The 27,787-nt window shown below is 40.5% G+C and overlaps 1 protein-coding gene across 1 annotated transcript; it reads left to right on the top strand.

The window, feature by feature from the left end:
- The first annotated feature begins 341 nt into the window (after positions 1 to 341).
- On the top strand, positions 342 to 24,384 carry LOC117831269 (homer protein homolog 1-like). Its single transcript, XM_034709890.1, has 9 exons — positions 342 to 1,376; positions 16,921 to 17,077; positions 18,196 to 18,327; positions 18,413 to 18,505; positions 19,694 to 19,836; positions 21,991 to 22,150; positions 22,234 to 22,344; positions 22,440 to 22,520; positions 23,310 to 24,384. The coding sequence occupies exons 1-9, from the start codon at positions 1,372 to 1,374 to the stop codon at positions 23,496 to 23,498; spliced, it is 1,071 nt and encodes a 356-aa protein (XP_034565781.1). The 5' UTR covers positions 342 to 1,371; the 3' UTR covers positions 23,499 to 24,384.
- The last annotated feature ends 3,403 nt before the right edge of the window (positions 24,385 to 27,787 follow it).

Here is a 27,787-nt window from a genome sequence, read left to right as displayed (position 1 = left end):
CAGTTGAGGTGATTTCATGTTTGTGGGGTGTTTTTCTTTTTAATTTGACAACTTGTGGGACTTGTATTGGTCTTTTTTACTAGTTTGTGAAAGATTTAATGCATGACTTTTACATGCTGTGGAATAGTTCTGCACCTGTTAAATGCTTCTGTCAGTTAATTAATATATATTAGTTCTTCATAGCTGCTCAGTAGGCACACCACATTAAACACACCTATTTTTCCACCTTCAATTCTTGATATTTTTACAATGAAAAATGCTCCACCTTCATTAAAAACACACCGGATGTGAGGAAACATTTTATTGCCAATTACGTCAAAGTCCACGGTTTACGTGATGACGTCGCTGCATTAATGCTCCCTATAGAGCAGCAGGAGAGGATGGAGCTGAGTGAATGAATGAGATGCTGACAGACAGACACAGAGGGAGAAGGAGCAGCATCAGCATCCTCTCTTTGAGTTCCTGGTTTTTACAAGTTAAAGGGGGATTTATTGAGTTGGGGTGACTTCAGGTCCAGCACATGATGCATTTGTAGGTGATCATCGACGAAGCTGAGCTGAGTCCTGGAGCAGGAACAGGAGGAGGAGGAGGAGGAGGAGGAGGAGGATGATAAAACCTGGAGTATGCGCCAAGTGTTTTCTGCCTTTTCTCCAAATACAAAAAAAAACCCGACATGAAGCTCCCTGTTGAAGGACTACCAGCAGCACCAAGAGGCGTTCAAACCCCCCCTTTGTGGGAGTTTAAGCGGCTGGTTGGAGGGATTTAATGGCACAGAGGACAGCGAGGAAGAACCAGCGGTTGAAAGTGGGATTTCTGAGCAGACTGAGGAGTGAATATTAAGTTTGATTCCCTTCTCCCGGATGAGGATAACTCACATCTTCACATGGACCTCAAAGGAGAATCCAAATAAGCTAGCAACGGATGGATAAAGCTAGCTTATTTAGACATTATTCGCTCTTTAACCGGTTTGACAACAGATTTATTTCTCTTTTCGACTTTCTCTCTTTTTCTAGTTCAACTTTCACACCCTTCCCTCGGTTATAAATCACTCTGCCTTCTCCTGTCCCGAGTTTAGCCCCTTTAATCCTCGTCCAGGAGGAGTTTAATTTGGCTAGCTAACGGTAGCTTCTAACGGCTAGCTTGTGACACCAACACTCCCCCCCTTCACCTAAAAAATGCTCCCAAGGGCATAAACCACCAAAACCACCAAAACCACCATCACAACACCACCGAGCCATGTCGGACTGAGACCAGCACCGGGGCTCCAGAGAGGCTGCTTTAGTTGGATCAAAAAAGCTGCAGAGCTAGCCTCCAAGACCTCAAGAGACCACCGAGAGGATCAGAGTCTACTCGCCACCAAATCCAGCAAAAATGGGGTATGTAGTTAATTTGAGATGAAATGACAAGCTGCTGCAGGTCCTGCTCTGCATGTCTGTCAGGGGTTTGGCTGACGAGTTTTTTTTTGTGTGGATTAGACTAGTAGTCCTCCTTCTGCAAGAGTCTAAGCTGCACAGTCTGCCTGTCAAAACGTGCTAGCTCGTCCTCTATGGCTAAGTGTATATAAAGTACTTATTGCCAGAGGCGTGTCTGGACCTTTGGTCTGGGGGGCCTGACTGAGACTCTAACTCATGCAGGGGTGGCCTGAAGCATGCACACACACATACACACTAAAGAAAATAATTATTGTATTATTTTTGTTTGTACAAAACATGTACACTTCAAATATTTATATGTGTTGTATACATTAGGGATGTTATCGAGTATCAATGAATTGATTGTTGAGAACTTAATTGAACACTTGAAGAGTTAATTTGCAAAAACAGATAACTCATTTTTTTTTAATCTAAAAAATGTTTAAAAGAACACATTTCCTATTACTAGCTTTAGGTATTATAAATCAACTGAAGTTGGGTGGCTTTGACTAAGTCAAAATGACACTACTAATTAAAGGTATCTTAAAAATGTAGCTATTAAAAATCTATATTAAAAAGAGATATGTTTTTTGAACATTTCTAAAAAAGGAATTATCTTCTTTTTGCAAATTAACTCTTCACTTTTGGTTTTCATTTTTCGTAGTCTCACCTTTCGTTCATGTTTCGTTCATTCGTGAATCAGCTGACTAAAGGTGTTGTCGCTCAGTTTGGGGCTGCGGCTGTGCACCAGGTCTCCACAAGTGCGTTTTTCCTCTGCTGCCGGACTCATTATGACCCGGTTGCGCCCCCGACTGACACCTGACCATGTACGGACGCTTATTTTTCTCAATAAGAACAAGTAGACAGAAAACTGGACACTGCGAGTCTAAAATATGTTCTCTTGTTTCAGTGAACCCACATGTTGTAGACTGAGCCTTCGCTTTATGTGACTAGATCATGAGCCTGCTCCACACATTGATATTCAGCGTATTTAATATTATATATGCCTCAATATGATCCGTAGATATTCAATACCATCAGTTATATACATTGTGTCGCGAAGGGAAATTTATTTAAGGGAAAAACGCATTTGGCATTGTTTTTGTCATGGAAAACCCAGCTGTGTAAAATATGATTTATCAAAACTCCACAACAAAGGTTATTGATTCTGAATAGCAAAGGAGACATTAGGGACAACCTGATCACACATATCAAATCATTTTACAGGAGTTATGCATATCTACTACTTAATATCTACTACTTCATATCTACTACTTCATATCTACTACTTCATACCTGCTACTTCATATCTACTACTTCATATCTACTACTTCATATCTACTACTTCATATCTGGTACTTCATATCTACTACTTCATATCTAGTACTTCATATCTACTACTTCATACCTACTACTTTATATCTGCTACTTCATATCTGCTACTTCATATCTGCTACTTCATATCTACTACTTCATATCTGCTACTTCATATCTGCTACTTCATACCTACTACTTCATACCTACTACTTCATATCTGCTACTTCATATCTGCTACTTCATATCTGCTACTTCATATCTACTACTTCATATCTACTACTTCATATCTACTACTTCATATCTACTACTTCATACCTACTACTTCATATCTGCTACTTCATATCTACTACTTCTTACCTACTACTTCATATCTACTACTTCATATCTACTACTTCATATCTACTATTTCATATCTACTACTTCATACCTTCTACTTCATACCTACTACTTCATACCTACTACTTCATATCTACTACTTCATATCTACTACTTCATATCTACTACTTCATATCTACTACTTCATACCTACTACTTCTTACCTACTACTTCATATCTACTACTTCATATCTACTACTTCATATCTACTACTTCATACCTTCTACTTCATATCTACTACTTCATATCTACTACTTCACATCTACGACTTCATACCTACTACTTCATACCTACTACTTCATATCTACTACTTCATACCTACTACTTCATATCTACCACTTCATATCTACTACTTCATATCTACTACTTCACATCTACGACTTCATACCTACTACTTCATACCTACTACTTCATATCTACTACTTCATACCTACTACTTCATACCTGCTACTTCATATCTGCTACTTCATATCTACTACTTCATATCTACTACTTCATATCTACTACTTCCTGTTGACAACCTGAGAAAAACTTCCTTTTCTGATAGCGTCAGGACATTTTATTATTCCTTTCTATTTATTGGGAGTGCACAAAACTTGAGACTGATGATTAAAGGATGACCAGCAGAGAGAGGAAGACGAGAAACAGAGAGATATTTAAACACAGGAGCTGAGTGACGGGGACACTGATAAAATAGAGGAAAACCCTAATCTGAAGAAACCACAAGCTGCAACAAGGTGTTGTTTTTGGCAGAGTTACAGGACAGGTCGAGTGAGAAACAGAAAAGTTAAAGAGGAGAGGCCCTTAAACAGGTGTGGCTGTTATTTTTATACATCTGTTAAAAATGCAAACAGGAAAAACACAACATTTTAGCATTCATCCGGAATGAAAACGCATATGAATGCCTTCCAGTTTTGTCTTTACAACGCTTCTAAAGAAACCACTGAATGACTCAGTGAATTGAACACCTAGACCTAGACTGATGTTTGCTACACATCGCTCAAGGCCCCTTCATTCTAGATTAGAGCAATTGTACACTTCCCTGTAGCATTGGACTGTATTTTCTTGTAATTATCATAATGAAAAATATTGAAATCAGGTCTTTTTTGCACCTTGAACAGTAACCTCTTGTCTCTAAGAGAAGAATTGAATTTTATGGTGAAATAAGTTGATTTTTTTAGTGGTGTTTTAACCCGAAGTGAGACATTTACTTAATTCTTTACTGTCAGTTCCATAAGAAAGAAACAGTTGTCACAGAACATGAACATCTTGTGGTTTCATATAAAAACCAGACTCGTATAAACCTCCATCACCCGGCTTTACGCTTCTTCTTCTTTACACTTGGCTTTGTGTAATGCGTGTCGCAGAACCTGCAGATGTATGGTGATTCTCCTGATCAAGGGCGACCTAATTCTTCCTCCAGATGAAAGCAGATGATGCAGCATGTGATTGGTTTGTTGTCATATTGTGCTTGAGAGAGGGGGTGGGGGTGAACTTCATGCAGAGCACATCCCCTATAATTCTCAAGGCCAATGGTTATAATCCAGTCAACAATCAATTCCTCCGACACAGAAAGACGGCGCGTCCTGTGTGTGCACTCGCCCCTTAATTAGTAAGTCAGACTGAGCTCTCCCAGCGAGTACAGGAGCTTCTGTTCTTGTATAATAGATGGTTGTAAACAAGCCCTCCCTGCTGGATCTTGGCACTTTGAATAAAACAGGATCCAGGCGATTTTTTTTTTCAACTTGGCTGCTGAGGTTGGAGGGACAGCATGTTTTCACTCAAAACACAGACACGTGCTTCAAAACTCACTGCTGTCACAACAATCAAAGTCCAACAAGTTTGGAGTTTTTCCTTTAAATAAAAAGAGAGAGAGGAGCAGAAAGGTCGAGGGGGGATCGTGTGATTAGATGTCTAGTGTCTTAATCAGAGCTCTCAATAGAAGCTCCCTTTAATACTGTTAATGGATTATGAGTCTTAAACTTTAAAACCATTAAATTTAACACCATAGAGGACAGATCTCAGAGGAATTCATATAAAAATAATCATTAAAACACAGATTTGATGAAAGTTGACCAGAGAAATGTGGCTAGATCTCATGATGGTGGTCCACTGAGGTCTGAAAAATCAGAATCAGAATCAGAAATATTTTATTTTTCCCTGGGAGAGAAATTCTGTCATTACAGAGCTTTTATAAACAGTATGTAAGAAAGTCAAAATATTAATAGAAGAAGGAATAAAATAAGATATAAATATGAGTAGAATAAAATAAAACTGCTGTGCCACAGTTTTTAGATAGTCCTCCTAAGTTCTGTCACAATGTGGCCTATTCCAGACCCCATATATTAAATTAAACAATTATTTATAGATTTTAATTTTAAGTTATATTTTTTGGGGCTTTTTTCCCTTTATTCAATAGGACAGCTGAAGAGAGACAGGAAATGAGGGGAGTGGGGTAAGAAATGCAGGAGATGGTTGCGGCTGGGAATCGAACCGGCGACCCCTGCGACAAGGACTGTAGCCTCTGTATGTGGGGCGCTTAGACCGCTAGGCCACCAGCGCCCCTACAACTTCCGGTCTTTAAATATGAAGCCCATGCAGAAGTGCTAAAACCTGCAGTTCCTCAAGCATCCACTTGAGGCTTGCTGCAGAAACACAGGAAACCACATACACACCAATTAAAGAAGCCGATCTTAACTGCAGAAATAAACAAGTGTAATCTGGATAGCTCATTTCTCTGTAAAGTCACCCCGTACTCCCAAAGCCTCTACGGGGGTGACTTTTTTTATAACTTGTTATTTTCGAAGATATTAAACATACGAGTAATGCCCAAATAAGGGCATGGCTGACTTGATTGACAGGCGGGAACACTGTAGCTGTTAGCGTAAAGGCTAAAGGCCCGCCTCTTGACCTCACACTACCTCGGACAAAGTCAGGTTGAGTTCAGCATTTCCAATATGGCACCCGCTGATGATCGGCTTCAAAACAGCCTTCAGGATGGGGGACGTCACGGATATGTAACTTTTCTGTTGGCATAATCCTCTCACTCAACCAGTCCTGTGACTCTGCCAAAGCTGACACCGTGTTGTGGTTTGTGGTTCCTTCATGTATGTTTTCTTCAATTTGATGGATGTGTCTTTCACTCCTTCATCTCCTTGTTTGTTCAAACATCCCTCGTTTTGTCTTCTCTGACAAGTCATTAACAATCAGTCTGAAGAGTTGTTCTCACCAGACACATTGAGAAGAATAGATAGACCTGCTTTTACAAGTCACATCCGTTAAGAAAGTCCTGCTCAATGGAGGGAGCAGCCGCCGGAGGTAATTTGATTTGATCAGACTGTCAGGAGGAAACGGAGCTGAAGCTGAACGGAGAAAGGGCTCAGAGGAATGTCACCTGTTCACCTTAAAACCTGTTCATTGTTCCCCAGAAACCTCAGAGAAGGTAACAAAACAATAACAGCATTGTGATATCAGGTTACTTCATTAATAAGACTTAAACATCTTTACATTTTGGACATAAAGGGGACAAAACAACACATTTTAAACTGTAAGGTTCTTGCATATGCTGATCTTATAACTTCATGAAGCGCTCTCTAGTTGTTGCTCTAACTCATGAAATGTTCACATGCTCTCAGCTGACCTTTCTGATTATGTAGATTTAAGCCAGCTCAGTTGTTCTTTTTATAACTTCCCCCTTTCTTTCATTTCCTATGTTATATTTTCATTTCTATATTTTTCTGGAGGTCAAAGAGGAGTGATTTGAAAAGGGGAATAACTTCCTCTTTGTTTTATTAAGTTGTGACCCTCAGACATTGTGACAGCAGTGGTTCAGACTCGAGCTTCCCAGCTGTCAGAGCTGCATCTCTTCTTTTTTTTTCAGACCCAAATCGTCTTTACATTTGAAGATAAACACAGACGCACGCTCTTTTTTTTTTTTTTTTCCTGCGCGCAGCTGAAGCTCTGTGAGGCATATGGGAGTTTTAAACTGCAGGGTTGAGTCCTGCCAAGCGCCCGCTGCCCGCTGCCTGCTCTCTGCGAGTGGGTTAACCGGCAGGGACACAGGAATCGGATTGGAACGTGAGAGCATGTGGGAAAGCAGGGGGACAGAACGAGTTGGAGGATGTTCGCGGCTCATGACCAGCTCTAGGTCACGTGGCTGTTACTATGACAACACAGCAGCAGCAGCAGCAGCAGCTGAGTTTAGGCTGTTTTTGCCTGCGCTGGGTGAGCACAGGCTGCAGACATCCATGCTCTGACAGGGATTTCTCTTGTTATGGGCAGCTTGATTTATATTCTCCAGCTCTCTGCGCCTCAATTCACAAACAATCCTTAAATATTTTCTTTATAAATAAATACTTTAGAAAAAAATATATAAATACATTAAAATTTAATATAGACCCTCAATATTTTCTTTATTTTATAGATATTATAGAACCATAATATATAAATACTTAAAAAATGTTATATAGACTTTATATATTTCCTTTATTTTATAAATACTATAGTTATAAAAATATGTGAATACTTTCAAATTAGATATTTACTTTTAATATTGTCTTTATTTTATAAATATTATAGGAAAAAAATGAATACTTAAGAATGAATATAGAATTTACATATTTCCTTTTTTTATCAATACTTTAGAAGAATAAATATTTAAAAAATATCTAAATATTTTAAAATCTTTCTTTAAAAAAATAAATAAATCATGTATTTGAAATTAAATATATAGTTTAAACATTTGATTTAGTTTATAAAAACTATAGAAAAAAATATATAAATACTTTAAAAATAAATATTTATTTAATATTTTTATATTTATAAATAGTATGGACATTTAATGAATACTTTAAAATTGAACATACTTTAAATATTTTCTTTATTTTATAAATACTATAGAAAAAATATATAAATATAAATATATATAAATACTTTACATACTCTTTTGTTCTTTAAATACTATAGAAAAAAATATACAAATAATTAAAAATTCAATTTACACTTTAAATATTTTCTTTATTTTATAAATACTTTTGAAAATATATATAAATATAAATATATAGAAATACTTTACATACTCTTTTGTTCTTTAAATACTATAGAAAAAAATATACAAATAATTTAAAATTCCATTTACACTTTAAATATTTTCTTTAGTCTATTAGTACTATAGAAACAAATATATAAATACGTTTACATTTGAATAACACCTTTAAATATTTCCTATATTTTACAAATACTAATATAGACTTTTAATATTTTCTTTATTTTATAAATGCTATAGAAAAAATTATATAAATACATACAAATTGAATTAAGTCTTATGATATTTGTAGATTTTGTAATTTTGGCAAAACAAGACAGAGGACAAGTCTCTGAAGCTGCAGCACGCTCACTTAATGTTCAATATTAAACAGACCATGAAATTAAACTATAAATCATAAAAACAATAAACAGAGAGTTTAAAGCAGAGAGCAAACTTCGTCATAAATCTGCATAATTTGACTCTGGCAGACATCAGACTGATTTGCAACAGAAGCCGGTCCTAACAAAGAACACGCTGAACGTAGTGAGGAGATAATCTGAACACATTAACTTTGTCGTCCTGCACACAGCTCGTCTTTGTTTCCCGGTATGCAAACACTGGTGTCTGTGTGTGTCTTCTGTTTTCCGTCAATGTGTCTGCCGCTCGTAAGTGGAGAACTGCTGATGTGATAACATCTGCGGTCAGATTCCTCTGTCAAAGCACTCGTCATTGAGACTCCCATGCCACAGTTCGTTTCATTGTGAAAAGGGATTATAGGCAAACAATCGCCTCGCACTCTCGCAGAGCCACACATCATCACCAGAGCAGATTTTGATCTAGGCCACACTGACACCCTGAAATGTGAAATGACATGCTGAAATATTCTCATTCAATGCTGTGATGAGTGAGCTGAAGTGTGAGTGTACTTTCCAACAGTGATCACACCATATCTTCGTATTTTCTATGACCATTTCCAGTGATCTGAGTTCCTTTAACGCAGCTTCAGGGGACTTGTATACTCATGTCTTTATTTAAACTCACTTCAAGACAACAGGGTTTAATAAATACATTTATTTACAGACTCAGACTCTCAGATCTGATTGCTCTGATTGGTTGCATGTCTATCAGCTCACGTCCAGAGGTCTGCATCCAGTGATTATGCCCCTTTAGAAATCAAAACCCATGATGCAATATTCCCTCACTCATTGATGTTTGTCCTGGATACTATTATCCCACATAAGCAGCTCTGTTCTCTGCTGTTTATTTGGAGTTTACAGGGACAGTCTAACATTCCCAGAAACACACACCTGTATGTCTTATGCATATGGATCATCCTCAGAGGACCCCAGCTCTTTATCTCTGCGCTGAACCCGTTTATTGTAGATTTAGTCCTCCTCCTCCTTAAGTCCACCTCTTCAAGGGAAAGTAGATTTGATTGCTCGGCTGGGAGCAGGGAGTCCCAGATCTCTTATGAGACCCGGTTATTGTCCTCCTCTCTGGGAACCCTCTGTCATGTTTCGGCGTGTTAATTAAATCAGCGGAGTGGAGTCTCTGTTATTTAAAGGCTGTTAATCAGAGGTTCGATGATGACATGAGGATGAGCTCACGGGAGAAGACAGTTCACTTCCTCTGACATGATTTGCTTACGGCAGCTCGTCTCTGTTATCTAGCAGGACGTGTTCAGAATCAGAATCAGAATCAGAATCAGCTTTATTCGCCAAGTATGCTTGAACACACAAGGAATTTGACTTTGGTAAACTGTGCTCTCTTTGTACAAGGCAGAATAGGAATAAGAATAAGAACTAAGAACTACAATAAAAAATAAAATGAAAATATAATAACAATAACCTTAGCTATAAATACAAAGAAACAACAAATAGGCTTGACTAATATGTACAGGCTAAAATAATATGATAAAGTGCAGTGGTGAGTTGCAGAGGTAGTTTTACATTATAAAATAGTAGTTAAATAATACAAAAAATAGAAATATGGAATTCTGCTTGAGAATTGTTGCATTGTATATCTACATGTATATTTACAGAGAGTATTTATCTGACAGGTATGACACTGTTATGGTTTAGTGTTCATCAGAGTGACAGCCTGGGGGAAGAAACTGTTCTTATGGCGGGTTGTTTTGGCGCACAGTGATCTGTAGCGCCTGCCGGAGGGGAGGAGTTTGAAGAATTTGTGTCCAGGGTGTGAGGGGTCAGCGGTAATGCTCCCTGCCCGTTTCCTGGCCCGGGACCGGTACAAGTCCTGGATGGGGGGCAGGTCGACACCGATGATTTTCTCTGCAGTCCTTATAGTCCGCTGCAGTCTGTGTTTGTCTAGTTTGGTTCAGGACCAAGTGTTATGTAAAGCTGTGTGACAGGACAGGACAGGACAGGTTGGGAGGGTCGCTCCTGCACTGACATTTACTGCTTAATGGAGTGACATCATTCATTTGACGCTCATTAACCCGGGCAGAGTGTTAACATTAGCTCTATGAGACTGATTACTGCTACAGGAGTCACAGAAATATACATATATGAGGCCTGCAAAGGGAAATGAAGTCTTTGAGATGTCTCTTTAATTGTCACAAGGATTGGCTGGATTAATCATAGCCTGTATAAATAATGGACATAGTATCCGTGACGTCACACATCTGTTTCTGAAGCGCTGTTTTGAGGCCAATCGTCGGCGGCAGCCATATTGCTGCTGTCGTAAAGAGGCGGGCTTTGAGCCTCCTAGCCAACAGCTACAATGTTCCCGCCTGTCAATCAAGTCAGCTGTGCCTCTCTTTGAAAGACCTGTAATCTCAATATCTTTGAAATTGCCGTGTTATGAAAAAATTCACCCCCTGTACAGTGTGTGCCGATCGAGAAATGAGCTATCCAGACTACACTTGTTTTTTGTACCAGGATGTAAACATGTTTATTTCTGCTGTAAAGATCGTCTTCTTTGATTTGGTTTGAAGCACTTCTGCATGCACTTCATATTTTAAGATACCAACGACATTAATCTTGCACTCTACGTTTTAGGGGCATTTTGTATTATCCAGTTAATAACCCATCACTGCAATTCCTACCCGTCGATGGGTCTAGATTCAGATTCAAATTCAGATTCAGAATACTTTATTAGTCCCCGAAGGACAATTCAGTTTTACAGACAACCTGTCCATAGTACAGAATATACAGTAAAGGAAATAAGGAAATTTTGGGGGGGCGTCATTTTGGAGGAGCTCCGAGGGAGGAGGGGAGGGGTTAGACGGAGTCATGAGGAAAAGCTACATTCAAATTCATGCTGGTTTTCCGAGACTACCAACCCTAGCTTTAAGATCAAGGAAACTATCATCACACCATTGAACAAATTCAGGGAGGGCACAGCCGTGGTTTGGTTGGTGGCCCTGAAGAAGAGACAGTAAGACTGTGGCTGTATCCGGAATCGCCTACTATACTAGCAGTACGTACTGATATGTCCAAAATTCAGTATGTAGTAAGTAGTATGTGAACAAGAGCAAAATCTGCAGTATGCCAAAACTCCCCGGATGTCTACTGATTCGGGAAAATATCTCAGTGTGCATCGGACCAGTCTGCCTCGCGTACTGTTTCCCATAATGCACAGCGCTCGTTCTGCTTTTTCTTTTTCCTCATTTTTTGACGGGAGGAAATCTGTTTTTGGGTGCTGTGAAAGTTATCAAATTACATATAAACCACTTCCTAACTTTTTAAATCATAAATGGATGCTAAATAAGCTTTTTATTTATCGGCTTCGCCGTTGTTTACTTCCGCTTTCCGAAACCGGAAATCCAGCGAAGTCTGGCTCAGCATGCTGCATGACAGATCGGACAGAACAGTCATACTACATACTAAATTCAAACGCAGTATCCAGTAGGCAATACCTACTGCCTACTACATTAGTAAGTAGTATGTAGCAGGCCGTTTCGGAAACAGCCTGTGTCATCTGAGAATTTAACAAGATGGCTGTTTTCATGAGAGGACCTGCAGCTGTCAGTATAAAGAATAAAAAGCAGGGGAGAACGGACACAGACCTGGAGGGAGCCTGTGTTTGAAGATGTAACAGAGGACTTGTGTCCATTCACAAAGACCTGCTGCAGTCTGTCTGTTATGGGTCTATTATTGTCGCTGACGCCCAACCTGGATTGCTGATATGGTGTAGTTTGAGCCCAGCATTCGTCAAAACTGCTGTATTTAATTCAAACCAGGAAGTAAAACTGAAGTTAAGTTTAATAGAAGTCAAAGGAGACAGACAGAGACAGAGATGGGGGCGTCTTGAAACCTCCTGCCACACGTGTGGGCGATCAGGATCAGATCTAGCAGGAGTTATGTGTTTCTTTAAAGTGGTGAAAGAGAAAGAGAGGGCAGATATTCTAATTTGCCTTCACTTCTAAAATAACAGCCGAACAATGCAGCAGAGCCCACACAGACCCAGACAACCATCGTCTCCCATGAGCACAATAACATTCCTGTTCCAGGGCTGATGATTGACGGACTCAAGACCCTGCATGTCTGCAGCAAAGAGAGGCTCTACTCTGCTGCTGAGCAATGAGTACGACAGCGCAGAGATTAGATGGGTTATGAAAACAACAGGTCGATTGATCAGAGATGACAGGTTCATCTGGGTTCAGATCAATACTGTGAGGGGAGCTGGTGCGCTTCCATATTTGTTTGGCAGAGCGGGCTGCAGAGGAGACGGTGCCAGGGTTTGGTTTCAGTTTGATTTGAAACCCACTTTCACCGGAGCGAGCTCAAGGTGGCAGGCTGGAATTATGTGGACAGAAAGAAAGAAAAAAGAAGTCAGCATATTATATTTGAGGCTTCATATTTCTGTGTGCAAGCCGGCCGGGAGCAGAGCGAACACACTGACATAGAGACAGTGATGCCACAAAGGTGACCTGAAACCACCTGTGCACACATACAGAGATCAGCAGGGGCCTGGACCGCGTCCAGACAGGGCATGGATGAAGAGGTCCTGAGGTCTTAGATTAAAAGAAAACACACGCTCTGACTCTCTGGATGGAACTGGTCTGAACAATCATGGAAATCCACAAGGATCTAAGAGCTGGTTTTCGTCTGGAGACGTTCAGACAGGTTTGGATATGACCTGATTTATTTATTTTCCTTCAATTACTCGAAGCCTGGGACGGCTAATCTTTTCAAACCCAGAGGAGGATCAATAAAAGTGGAAAATCTGGTTTGTGTGATGAGGAAGAAGGCTTAGATTGTTTTCTTCTTGCACTGGACACACGAGGGAAAACCATAGTATTGGAAATGCTGAACTCAACAAAACTGTGCTTCAGAAACAGATGGGTGACATCATGGATACTACGTCCATTATTTATACAGTCTATGGTGGGCACCCTGTAGCTGTTGGCGAAAAGGCTAAAGGCCCGCCTCTTTACCTCACACTAGCTTGGATGAAGTTAAGATAAGAGATTCCTTTACTCGTCCCACAACGGGGAAATTCAAGTGTCACAGTAACAAAGTAGACAGTGCAAAAAATATATATAAAGCAAACAAGAGCCTATAAAGTATCAATTATTAACAAGTTATTAGCAATTAGCATATCTTACACACATAAATACATATTATTGGTTATAGAGTCTGACCACTGCAGGAAGAAAAGACCTGCGGTATCTCTCCATGAGACACCGCGGGTGAAGAAGTCTGTCACTGAACGAGTCACTTAGTGTTGTCATGGTCTCCTGGAGGGGGTGTGACGTGTTGTCCGTTCTCCTGTCAGCCACCACCTCCACAGGGTCCAGCGGGCAGCCCAGGACAGAGCTGGCCTTCTTCACCAGTCTGTTCAGCTTCTTCCTGTCAGCAGCAGAGATGCTGCTTCCCCAGCAGACCACTCCAAAGAAGAGGGCTGATGCCACCACAGAGTCGAAGAAGGACTTCAGAAGAGCACCCTCCACACCAGAAGACCTGAGTCTCCTGAGCAGAAAGAGTCTGCTTTGACCCTTCTTGTAGAGTGCGTTGCAGTTGTCTGACCAGTCCAGTTTATTGTTCAGGTGAACACCCAGGTAAGATTTCAAAATCTCAATGTCCGTTTCCTGGATGTTCGCTGACGTGGGAGGAGGGGACTTGCGTCTTCTGAAATCCACCACCAGCTCTTTGGTCTTTCCTGCATTGAGCTGGAGGTGGTTCCTCTGGCACCAGGCTGCAAAATCCTGCGTCAGCTCTTTGTACTCCCTGTCGTCCATATTGGTGATGAGGCCAACAATGGCGGAGTCGTCAGAGAACTTTTGCAGGTAGCAGCTCGCTGTGTTGTGGGTGAAGTCTGCAGTGTAGAGGGTGAACAGGAACAGAGCCAGAACCGTTCCCTGGGGGCCCCCGTGCTGCAGACGATGGTGTCTGACTGACATTAGGTTGAGTTCAGCATTTCCAATATGGCTGCCGTCAACGATTGGCTTCAAAACAGCGCTTCAGGAAGAGATGGGTGACGTCACGGATACTATGTCCATTATTTATACAGTCTATGATAAAATGATTCTCTTAAATTCACACAATCTATATCATAAATACCACTTCCTATCTCCACCTTTATGTCATCTCCATACATTTAATACAAGTTTTATCTCAGTAAACATCCTTCAGGTTGTCTGAATCTCAGCGTTTTGGCTTTTTGTTTGTACGTCCATATTTAGTCAAGTTTCCCTCAGGTTTTATTTTGAGCATAAATCATTTTTAATGACTCTGCCTGCATCACCCGCTGACTGCAGAGGTTCATTAACTCTGAGTAATGAAGTGATCATGGAGTTATTTGAGTTTGGGAGCGTTGAAGACGGTCTAACATGATGAAGACGATTTTAAATATTTGTAGATTTTAAACTTTAAGTTCTTTATTTCAGCGTTTTATTCCTCTACAGATTTGAATGTGCTTACTCTCCGTGCCCTCGTCTGCCACTTTACAGGAGACATGTGAAGAGGGAAGCTGTGTGTGTGTGTAGTGCTAGTATGTGCTCATTTGTCCATTAACACTTGTTCTGGGTGTGAAGGCCTTGTGGGTGTTCTTTTTCCCTCATCAAGTCACTGGTGGTGGAGCAACACAGCAGACCGGTGAATAATGGATGTGCAGAGATCTGGGACGCTGTTTCTCTCACCTTCCTCTGATTCTCATCATCCCCTCCATATTTCTGTCTTTACTTGGCGAAGCAGACTCGTACTGTCACGGCTGTTTGGTGGATGACATCAGTCCTGATCCCCTCAGGAGGAGATGTGATGTTTTTGGATGTAGCGTCACCATAAGTTTGTCATGTTGAGACAACTATAAACATCAGATCCAGACTCTCACGGCCAAATTCCACCAGATCCGTATCTCTGATCCGTCACGGCACTAGATCGTTTTTTTATTCTAGTCAATGTGTTGACTTCCACTGGATCCGCTCCTAGCAGACGGAGGGGGACAGGAAGTCAGGTTTCACCAAAACAAAGTGAAAACATCCGGTTAATTTTCAGAATAAAACACTCTGTGTTATCACCAGATCGTATTTCACTTAACTACAACAACAAACCAAAGTCATGATGAGCGGAGGCCAGGCCTGGAGTCAACAGGTCAGAGGTTTTCAGAGGACCAGAAAGACAACATGGATGAGGAGAGGAGGAGGAGGAGAATCCTTGATTCAGTGATTACAGCGGGTAAACCCTCAGTCACATCTTGTTTCCATGGAATTTAACGGCAATTCATAGCAATCGTGGTCCCAAGAGGATGACTCCTATTTACCGTACTCTCATTAATGTTAGAACTTTTCCTCTAGAGCTACCAGCAAATCCAAATATCTTAACTTTTTCAACACAAAGAAGCTTTTTTCAGACATTCCTGGTCCCCAGAGGATAGATTATTCTGTATGATGAAGTATGATAATAACTTGACTTGACTTCCTCTCCTGCAGCTTATCACAGTTTTTATCTAATCTGTGAAACATCCAAATATCTACTCAATGCATTGTTTTGGTGTCACATTCTTAGTCCCCAGATGATGAACCCTCATGGTTTTGCGATCCTCTGACAACTTCCTGCGGTTGTTTTGTAGTAAAGTGAGTCGACAGCTTTTAGATTGGTCGCCTTGAAATTCGCAGAGACATTCATGGTGCCCAGAGGATGAACCCTGACTTCTTTTTAGCCTTCCATGAGGAGGAACTTTTGATTTGTCATGAAAAATGTCAACAAATGATGGATAGATTGCAATAAAAGTTGTATTTTTTATCATGTAGGACAAACTTTCCTTCAGTTTAGTGCCACTATCAGTCACAATGTCACCATAGCTAATACTTTCAAACTACCGCCCTCTATTAGCCGTCACAATCATACTTTGTGTGTAGAGAAATCTCTCTTTTCAGCCGTTATAGAAGGGCTCGGCTCTCGTGGCGTAATCCCCAGAGGTTGAATCCTTGTGATGTTGGTTATTCTCCAACTATGAGTCCATAGTGAGTAATGTTTTCATCAGTTGCAGCTATTCTTAGCACTAAGTTTGCAAGTGTGAGCATGCTGAGACACCAAACCAAGAGACTGAAAGAAGTAAAACTAAAAAGCCGTGTAGACTCTGAAGCACGCCTCGCCTCTTGGTCTTGTTTTTGTCTTTTGAAATCTGCTTGAATTTCAACTTTTTGCAGGTTTGCAGATTAGAAACAGTGAACAAGGTCAACCGTCTGTTATATTTCTGTAAATTTGGAGCAACCTGATCCAGAGTTTCCTCCTAACTCTAACTCTCACCCTAACTCTTGAATATTTCAGGTCCTTTAACTTGATCCTAACTACTCTCTCTCTGTGTTTTTCTTTCTCTGCACAGAGAGCAGCCCATCTTCAGCACACGGGCCCACGTCTTCCAGATCGACCCATCAACCAAGAAGAACTGGGTTCCCACCAGTAAACACGCCGTCACAGTCTCCTACTTCTTTGACAGTACCAGGAATGTATATCGAATCATCAGCTTGGACGGATCCAAGGTGTGTGTGTGTGACTTCTTTATAGGAATGAAACCATCATATCTCTTAATGACTCCACATCAGTGCATTCTGATTCTGACATACACCCCACCTCCGTCCTCTCAGCTCGCCAGTGTGCTCCGTCCTCTCTGTGCTGCAGCAGTGAAGGGGAGGTCGGGCCTGTCATATCTATGTGGCAGTGATTATTTTAGTCTGGAGAGAGGTGCAGGGGTGGAGTTAGCATACTTATGTAAGAGCCTCTCAGAGAGGCTGCTGTTGTTGTTGTTGAACCAACAAGTTCTGCTGTGTTCGGCTGGAAATAGCCGAGCTCTGGTGGGTTGGTGCTGGAGGACATTATTATATCCAGACAACAAACAAAGACAGATGCCACATGATGACATTTTCTTTCTGTGGCTCTGCAGATTCAAGAAAGGGAGGAAAGTTGTGCAGAAGTCGAGGGAGGAATGTTTGAGAAATGAACCGGAGGAATGTAGTCGACCACGCACTTTAGAGGTGTGAGAATGTGGTCACACGTATCAGGGCGGTGGAGACAGCAGCATGAACAATCAGGGCTGAACATGCAAAGTTTGGACGGTGATTTGTTACACCAAGTAATGAGATACTTCAGGCTGTGTGAGACTTCCTTTTAAGAAGACAAAAAAGCCCCTAACTGTCTCAATCAGGTCTCAGTCTGCTCTGTGGTTTATTTTTGCTTCACTTCTAGTCTAGCATGTTAGAGAAGTTGTGCTCAGACTCTATGAAAGCTTGATATTCCTTAAGTTTAAAGACAAGGGATTGATTGGACGTTCAGCTGAGGTCTAAACTTAAAAGAAATCAGGGAAGGGACTTGAGAAAGCCTTCTTATCCTTCTGCTCTCGCCCTCACCCGACCCTGCCAGCGAGTCCTCCCACACTGATCGATAACATTACAGTCAGCTGAACTCACTTCAGAACTCCTCATTGACTGTTTCCTGTTTAGCGGGAATACAAGCCCACGTCGATACCACACACACACACACACACACACACACACACACACACACAAAACCAGTACCCGCCAGATATGATGAATCCAGCCGCTCTCCCTAAAAGCATCTCTCTGTGGTTTTTAAATGCAGCTCTCTGTTCTGTCCTCTGCAGGCCATTATCAACAGCACCATCACCCCCAACATGACGTTCACAAAGACATCGCAGAAGTTTGGGCAGTGGGCGGACAGCCGGGCGAACACCGTGTACGGCCTCGGATTCTCGTCAGAGAGCCACCTGGTCAAAGTGAGAACACAGCACACACACACTGATGTTTCATAACAACATGGAGCTGTTGTTCAGTCTCTGAGGTTTCTCCTGTTTCTCTCAGTTTGCAGAGAAGTTCGTCGAGTTCAAAGAGGCGGCGAGGTTAGCGAAGGAGAAGTCTCAGGAGAAGACGGCGCTCAGCAGCACTCCCTCTCAGGTAACCAAACACACCAACGCCACTGCATCCTCCACGCTTACTCAGTTCACCTGTGTCTCTGTGGATGACTGAACTTTAACACAAGCTGATCAACGAGGATGTTTTGAGACCAGAGAGAGTTCAGAGGTGAAGAAATCACAGATTGTAGAAGAAGTAGGAAATGATGGAGCGGTTTTGAGCTGCTGTGCAGATTCTCCTCTTCTGTGTGGATCGATCTCCGGTCTGAATCAGAGCACCTCAAATGCTCCTCCCTAAACTGAAAACTCAGTTCTGACCAAATAGGTCAAATTACCACAAAATGCCTCCTGTGATGATAAATTAATGTTTGACTTCACTTCACTATAATCACATTTATCCACTAAGCTAACACCTTCTGGCTCGTTGTACCTCCTCTGCTCTCCCTCACGACTCAGAGCGGCACTGTAAGAAGGAATCTGTTGTCAGTCAACAAACCTGTCCTGAAGAAGGTAAAGAGGAGCCAAAAGAACCACGTGTATGACTTTGCTGGCCCTTTTCCGTCCAACTTTTTCCTCTGTTTTGACCACAGTGATGCACCTGAATTATCCCTGATTGTGACTGACCCATGCGTTGCTTCTTTCTCTTCACCCTGATGTCAGACAAACAACCAGAGGAACCCTCGTCCTGAATAACCCTCCCACAGACGACCTCCTCTTCTCCTCTCATGCTCTCAAAAAGTGACAGTCTGCTTTCATCAGGGATGTTTGAGCCTCTGATGACAACTTTTTAACTTAGCTACATGAAAAAGAGATATTTTGTCTTAAGAATAATCAGAGTTAAAGTTCTAAAAGGTCTCTACATGTCAACTAATCTGTGATACAGAGTGTATCCTGTTATTTGATTACAGTTTTCATACTGTGTGTCAGAGTAAAAGTTCAAATGTCTCAATTAAAGCATCCCTGAGCAGAAAATCCTGTTACGTTTTGAGAGCTTTGAGACCTTTATCTTGATCCTTGTGTCTCATAATCAGAGAAAGTGTTTGTTTGCTTCCTGCTGTAAGTAAAATGACAAGACTGGGACTACTTTCTCTTCATGCTCCTGACTCTGGCTGCATGACTTGAAGGTGGTTTCAGTCTTTTCTTTAAACTTTCAGCACTGAAGTAAGTAAACGTCTTTCTGCTGATTGGTTACTCTAACATGAAGTTTGTTCTCCTCGCTGTGTCCAATCAGGAGTCGGCCCCCGGTGACCTGCTCTCACCTATGACCCCGGAGAGCATCAACGGCACAGAGGACGAGAGAGTCACACCAGAGGCGCCTCATGTACCTGAAGCCAGAGGGGAGCCTTCCCAGAATGCATTGCACTTCTCACAAAGGTACAAAGAAATTATCGTCTAACTCTCATTAAAGCCAGAGACACTCGTCTGTCCACGCCCCTCTCTCTCCCTCTCTCTCAGGAGTGCTGATTTAAAATGAAACTGGCACATTGAAGCTCAGATCTCTGCTGCTGCTGCTGCTGTCCACTCGTTCATCCATTCGTCTATTCATTATTCATCTGCTCCTCTCTGAGCCTGTGGACGGCTTTAAAGCTTTACATTAAAACACTACACACACTGCACATCAATTATAAAGCGCTAAGTGAGAGGAGGTGGGTCAGGGGGAAATCTGAAGAAAGAATCCAAACTATGAGGTTTTTTTAACAACAGTGATCTCTAGTGGTGAAATGATTTATTGATTTACAACCTGTTGATAATTAGTGTTCATCATAATCAGGAGCTTTAACAGATTCAGAAGACAGACTTTAGAAGCCTCTCTCTGATTGGTTCCTCCACAGTCTGATGGCTCTCCGTCGGCCGTGTTTAATGATCCGACTGCTCAGACATTTAGAAATTCGATACATCTCTTATGTCACTCAAAGCGAGGCATTTTGAGGCTTTAAAGGAGATCAATAACATTTTACATCTAATGCTGAATAAATGAGGCAGACTGTGAGCGGGCTGGAGTTATGTGAGCATGTTTACTGACGTCTGAGGCTGAAACAGAAGCTGTGACAGATTTGATTTGTTTAAACTCTGTTAACATCCAACCTCATGTTATGAAGACTCTCTCCCCCTCTGATGGACAGTCAGTCAGTGTTTACGATGACAGTCGTGACATCTGATAGGCGGCAGTTCTTCGTGCTCGGGAAGCCTCGGCTACTTTTAGCTAAAGATCCAGAAATAGTGCGAGCTGTCAGCCTCGCTTCATGACTCATTTCTGAAACCTTTGTTTACTTGTTGTTGTTGGTCTTTTATGACTGATTTGTCACATTTTTTTATGAGACAAGGAGAGAGAGTTTTATTTATGCAGCATGTTTGAACACAACAGTTCAAACAGAGGAGATTTTTATTTTTTCAAAGATCTGTTTATTTGGATTTTTATACATTAGAATAGAATAGAATGTATTTTATTTATCCCCGAAGGGAAATTCAGGTTAAAATTAAAGACTGTAATTAAATTATTACATTTTAAAATTAAATTCATTACATACAAAAGATAAATGTTAACAAGTAAAGCAAGTAATGTTTTTTGTATGAGAAACACGATAAGTAAATGAACAAGAAAAGCAACAAATAATATTAAATGATAATAATTTAAAATAAAAGATAAATAAATAGAAAGGAAAAAAAAAAAAGTGAAACTACAATAAGATAAATAGGTTAATATTTAAAATAACTAAAAATGGAAAAGGTAAAAGAGCAATAAAAACAATAAAACATATTTTAAAAATAAATAAATAAATAAATAAAAATAAGTAAATAAATAAAAACAATAAAACATATTTTAAAAATAATAAATAAATACACAAAAATAAGTAAATAAATAAAAACAATAAAACATTTTAAAAATAAATAAATAAATAAATAAAAATAAGTAAATAAATAAAAACAATAAAACATATTTAAAAATAATAATATATAAAAATAAGTAAATAAATAATAACAATAAAACATATTTTAAAAATAAATAAATAAATAAATAAAAATAAGTAAATAAATAAAAACAATAAAACATATTTATAAATAATAATATATAAAAATAAGTAAATAAATAATAACAATAAAACATATTTTAAAAATAAATAAATAAATAAATAAAAATAAGTAAATAAATAAAAACAATAAAACATTTATTTTTAATAAATAATAACAATAATAATAGTAATTATAATGCCAAAAACAAATTTAGAAATACAATATATATTTATATATTTTTAAACAGGTGATTTAAAGTGCTTTATACGCTCACGAATAAGACATAACATACACTAAAATAAACAAAGATCAAACACAAATATGACAGGATAACAGACCATACTTAAAATAAAGTCACAGTGCACAAATGATTCCCCGAAATGCATGAAACTACATTAACACCCTCCCCTCCTCGTGGTGATTTGGCCGGATGTTGTCTTGCTTTTCTTCTTCACCTTGTTCTCCTTCTTTAAACTGAGGTAAAGAATCTGAACTCTTCCTCTCTCTCTCTCTCAGTTCCACCAACATCAATAAGCACTGGGAGGCGGAGCTCGCGGCGCTGAAGGGGAACAACGCCAAGCTGACGGCGGCTCTCCTCGAGTCCACGGCCAACGTGAAGCAGTGGAAGCAGCAGCTGTCGGCCTATCAGGAGGAGGCGGAGCGGCTACACAAACGGGTGCCCGCTCACTAACAGATAATCTGATGTGTTGATTGTTTTTTTTATTACAGTGTCTTGATGGAGATGTTTTTGTTCTCCAGGTGACGGAGCTGGAGTGCGTGAGCGGCCAAACTACTGTGATCAAGTCCCAGAAAACTGAGCTCAACCACACGATAGAGGAGCTGGAGCTCACTCTGAGGGCGAAAGAGGAGGTACGAGGAGCCTGTGACAGAGAGCAGAGCAGCGTCAACACACACCAGTCTCATTTGATATTAACGTGTAATCTTTTCATGATTCTCTTCTGCAGGAGCTGGAGAGACTTAAAGCAGAGGTGGAGAGTGCCAACGAGTTCCAGTCTCGGAGAGAAACCCTCACACAGAGACTACAGGTGAGGAAAACACAGCTGCATGGACGGGAGGACAGGAAGTGGATCCACTTTCACTGTAGGATGGCTGAAGACAAGCAGCTCCTCAGGATGAAAATATCAAAATGACTTTATTCATCTTTTATTGAGTCTATTTGAACTTTTGTGATTCCTATATGTTGCATAAACAAGCTTAATTGAGGAAATTTCATAGATTTTTCTGCATGTTTTGCCAAATTTAGAACAAAAATCTGGCACTAAATATGAGGATACGTGTGATTTCAAGGCAGAAGTACAAGAGTCAGAAGAGTTCTGATTCTCTGAGATGGACCCTAAATCCAAAACTGTCCCAAGTGGATGCTAGAAGATGTCTGTTACACATGAGTCTGGTCCTGCTGGAGATTTCTGCCTGTTAAAGGAAGTTTGTCCTTGCCACTGTAACTTGCTAAATGCTGCAAAGTGCTCTGCTCATGGTGGATTAAGATGAGATCAGACTGAGTCCTGTCTGGAAGATGGGACTGGATCTGATCCTGTCTTGATGTTGGGTCTTTGTTAGTAATGGAACATGCTCTGTTTGGAAAGAGTCTTCAGAGCTCAGCCTGTGGTGTTGTTGTTGGATGTGTGGTGAGCAGCCTGAAACCAAATCACAGAGACTTGCAATACCTCCCTCTGCTGGTCACTTGTTGTCCTACATTGAGGAGCCTTTTCACCACTCCACCACATTTATTCACCTAAAACAGAACCCATCTTTTCATTTGATGAAGCTACTTAATGTGCTGTTCCTTCTTTAAAATGAGTGTTTTGTTGTTTCAGGACTCAGAGTCCAGGAACCAGACTCTGGAGGCCCAGCTGAGCGACCTGGAGCAGCGTCTGGACGGCAGCCAGCAGGAGCAGGAGGCCTTCAGGACGAGTCTGCGCACACTCCTGGAGCTGCTGGACGGCAAGATCTTCGAGCTGAACGAGCTGAGGGACACACTCGCCAAACTGCTGGAGGGCAGCTAGAGCGACCACACTCCCAGACCCCCATACAAAGAACCACTGAACCCAGCACCACCACAACCACCATCACCATCACTGCAGCCAGCCAGCACTCTGAGGAGAACACACCTGCATGTTGGACTCCACCACACGTCAGACGACTTGAATCTCTTTTTTTAAAAACCCACGTGTGGAAGAAATTGTTTACACACAATTTTATGCATTTAGCGGTGTACACACACACACGCACACACACACACACACACACACATGCGTGTTTTTTGCTATGGTTCACGTTTACAAACACGCCAAGTGAAGAGGCTTCGCTTGGACCATGCCTTCCCTCCGCTCCACTCTGGATCGACCCTCTGGCAACACGTTCAAAAGACTCTGAATGAACTTTGATTTCCCAGCGTCCCCTGAATGTCTCGTTGAGGAGACGCTGGATTTTCATTTTTTTTTGCTTCTTCAATCAAAAAGACTTCTTCGAGCTTCGCTTTGGTGCATTTTTAAAGTCGCCATGGAGTCGATGGTTGTTTTCTTTTCTTCCTCATGTCATCGTCAGCCAAATAATCAATGGAGAAGGACTCTGACACTTTGAGGTTTCTTACATTTTCTGTTTTGAACTCGAATGTCACGATAAGGGGACGCTGAAATCCACCGATGAACTGCCAAATGTTTAAAAAAAAAAGAAAAAAGGAAACGGCCGGTGAGGACTTTTGTCTTATTCTATTCTTCTACAATAAACAAGCAATACAAAGGGAGCTTCAGAGAGTAAAAGAAACACTTCCCACTCTCACTTTCAGGTAATTTTACTCTCTGATACGCTTAGACCAGAAAAGAGGCGGGATTTAATTCTTTGGTCTTTCTTTCTAAACCCCTTTTTTTAAAGACTTCATAGTGCACTTGTTAAAATGGAGTTTGTGTGTGTGTGAGTGAATCTTCCCCCCTCTTCGTTTTGACTTGAAGTGCAATGATTGAATCCTCCTTTTTCTTAATTTATTATAACTGTTTCTGAAATTGTACACGAGCAAAGATTTCCTTTTTTAATGTCTGGTACGTGAGTCTTTGAGACTCGGTTTTGTTTTATTTTGAAAAAAACTGGCAATATTTTTGAACTATTTTTAGGAGGGACGCGAACATTTAGCAGGTCGGACTTGAAGAGAATCTTCTTTTCGTTTGCCAAATAACTCTTTCCTGTACAGATTTGAATTTTTGCAGATGTTGCCTTTGGTACAGAGATGCATCAACGGTAGCTAACCAGCGGTACTTTTATTCTGGCGGGATTTACTATTGCCAAAAAAACACAGCGTGGTTAAAGAGGACTGAGGTACGGATACCTGAAGAACACTATTTAAGGGCTTGTCGTCGGTACATTTGGGAGACTTGAATGACTTTATCACGGTGAAATGATAAATATTACAGCTTGAAAGGTGAAAAAATCTGACTTTTAAATGTTGATTATTATTATTATTATATTATTATTATTATTATTACCACATGCTTCAAAACACAAATTGTAATTTTGAGTTTCTAGTAAAACAAAACCAAATTGAAACATGGAGTGGTGTCGTTTCTTCACAGTCTGGTTTCATCTCAACTCATCGTGTAACATTTTATCATCGCTCATTTATATGAAGACATTTATCTTTATAACACCTGTTTAACTCTACTGCCATTCATCATGTTCATACCTCTCTAAGGACACAACATAGAAGGAGTTATAACTGTTGACATGATTTATAAACTATATTTAAGAATGACAGAACAATTTTGTACACATGCCTGTACTTTTTGCTGTAACACAGTGATGTCGAATAATGTAACAGTCTCCAATACAAGATCAAAAAGGTGGTATCACGCTTATTTTCAGGCGTTATATTATCTTTACACCAATCGGAGGAGTTGAAGTATCTTGGGGTCTTGTTCACGAGTGATGGGAAGAGGGAGCGCGAGATTGACAGACAGATCGATGCTGTACCGGTCTGTCTGTGAAGAGAGACCTGAGCCAGAAGGCAAAGCTCTCAATTTACCGATCAATCTACGTTCCAGCGCTCTACTATTGTCAGGAGCTGTGGGTAGTGACTGAAATGAGCTTTCTCCGCAGTGTTTCTGGGCTCAGCCTTAGAGATAGGGTCAGGAGCTCAGACATCCAGGAGGGGCTCAAAGTAGAGCCGCTGCTCCTCCAGATCGAGAGGAGCCAGATGAGGTGGTTCGGGCATCTGGTCAGGATGACTCATGGATGTCTCCCTTGGGAGGTGTTTCGGGCGTGTCCGTCTGAGAGGAGTCCACGGGGAAGACCCAGGACATGCTGGCGAGATTATATCTCTCAGCTGGCCTGGGAACGCCTCGGTATCCTCCCAGGAGAGCTGGTTGAAGTGGCCGGGGAGAGGAGTGTCTGGACTTCCCTGCTGAGACTGCTGCCCCTGTGACCCCGGACCCAAACAAGCGGAGGAAGATGGTATGGTATGGTATTGTATGGTATATCTTTTGAAGACGCTTCATTTCAGCTACTGTCTCTTTAAAGGTGCAGTTGGTAAGAATGGGGTAAAAAAAGTTACTTTTTTTGTCATAATACCCATCGGCATTTATTAGTAATTGAAGTTATTTGAGATTAAGGGGAAATATCTGTGTTTTCCAATGCCTGTGTATCCAGCAATGTTATTATTCCCCTTGCTCCCGTTATCACAGACCAATTGTCCAGATTTTACTAATCTACCTGCTGTAGGTTAGTAAACTCCCCTCTGGAAGGGTTGTCAGGAATGATACGGCGGACAACTCGAGTCTCCTTCTTTTTCCGTTTATTTCACACAATAACGCACACTGCCTACCGACACTCGGTGGCTAGAAGATGTAAGACTCTCAATTAGTTAGCTAATTAGTTAGATAGATAGATAGATAGATAGATAGATAGATAGATAGATAGGTTGTAAACCTGCAACAAAAGCACAAACACAACTCGAAATTAACAACTATAAGTTAACATTAATTATTGTCTGGAACATATTCACTGGCTATTCAACTACTCACCGACAAGGCGTACCAGTCCTGACGTTTAACTAAATGAAAGTGAAACTTAAAGGAATATCTATACGTTTTGTAAGCCCTGCCCACTTCACACACAGTTGGGAGATCAGGATGCTCCAATCAAATAAAGCCATGTTATGGTCTCATGAAATATATAACAAATAAACAATGGATAAAACTACTGTAAAGTTATACACCAATCAGAGCTACTCTCTGATCCTCCATCCTGATTGGTTGCAAAGCCGGCACTGCTTCCTCAAAGAGCGCACACGAGAAGTAAACAAAGAAAGTTTGTTGCAATGGCGGACAGCAGAGAGCCTCGAGATAAATTTCCAATTCCTCCTTTGGAATGATACATGAGCAAAAAATGGTGGAGATACCTCAGGGCTCGTTTAGAAGCAGGCGTCCAAAGCTTCACATCAACATCCGAGCTGCGTATGAACGGCGGCGGGCGCTTTGAGATTTAAAAAGTCTGAAATCCTATGCTGACCTGGTTACTTTTCTACTGGACAGGTATCTAGAATTATCTTGAAGGCTTCAGGTTCCTGAGTTGTGACGTGTCTGATGACGAGAAACACTCAACAACATTTTGGAGCATACTTTTATTTTGAAAGGAAAAAAATATAATTGAGATATAGAAAGCCGAGAGGAATGTCATGATAGGAAACAAAAAAAAAAGCAACAAAAGAGAAAACCTTAAAAAGTACATTTACATTTGTACGCTTTAAAAATCATTTAGAATATGAAGTTTCAATAAATACTTCAATACATTTAGGCATGCGGATATATTTTTCATGATTTACATTTTCATTACAGTATAATTCATTAAATGACTTTTTCTTCTTAATTATTGCACTTACGTTGTGATGGGTTCGTCCTAAAACCACTCACATGCATAAGGTCATAAAAGGTCAAACTTGGTCGTGGTAACGGTGTGAGGAAAATCTACACAGTTTGGATTCTAACAAGGTTAAAGAATAAAAAAAAGCACAACGGTATCTTAAACCCAAAAACAGAGAAAGCAGTGAGATGGCGTTACTGTCACTGACTCCAACATCTGCAGCCGAGATTTTCTTTTAACATGTATCATCGAAGATCTCTGGATGAGAGAGAAACACAGTCTTGGCTAAGATGTTTCTGTCACGCCATGTGTTCAGGAAAAGTCAAACACTTTGGGAAATGGTTGTAATCTTTTGCTGAGAGTTAGACGAGAAGATTGATACCTTACATGGCTATACTGTAAATATGATGCTATAGCTAGCAATCGTTAGCTTAGCATTAATACC

This window comes from Notolabrus celidotus, chromosome 19 (assembly GCF_009762535.1).
Source record: "Notolabrus celidotus isolate fNotCel1 chromosome 19, fNotCel1.pri, whole genome shotgun sequence".
In the NCBI taxonomy this organism is placed as follows: domain Eukaryota; kingdom Metazoa; phylum Chordata; class Actinopteri; order Labriformes; family Labridae; genus Notolabrus; species Notolabrus celidotus.
This window is presented reverse-complemented; position numbering and strand designations above follow the sequence as displayed.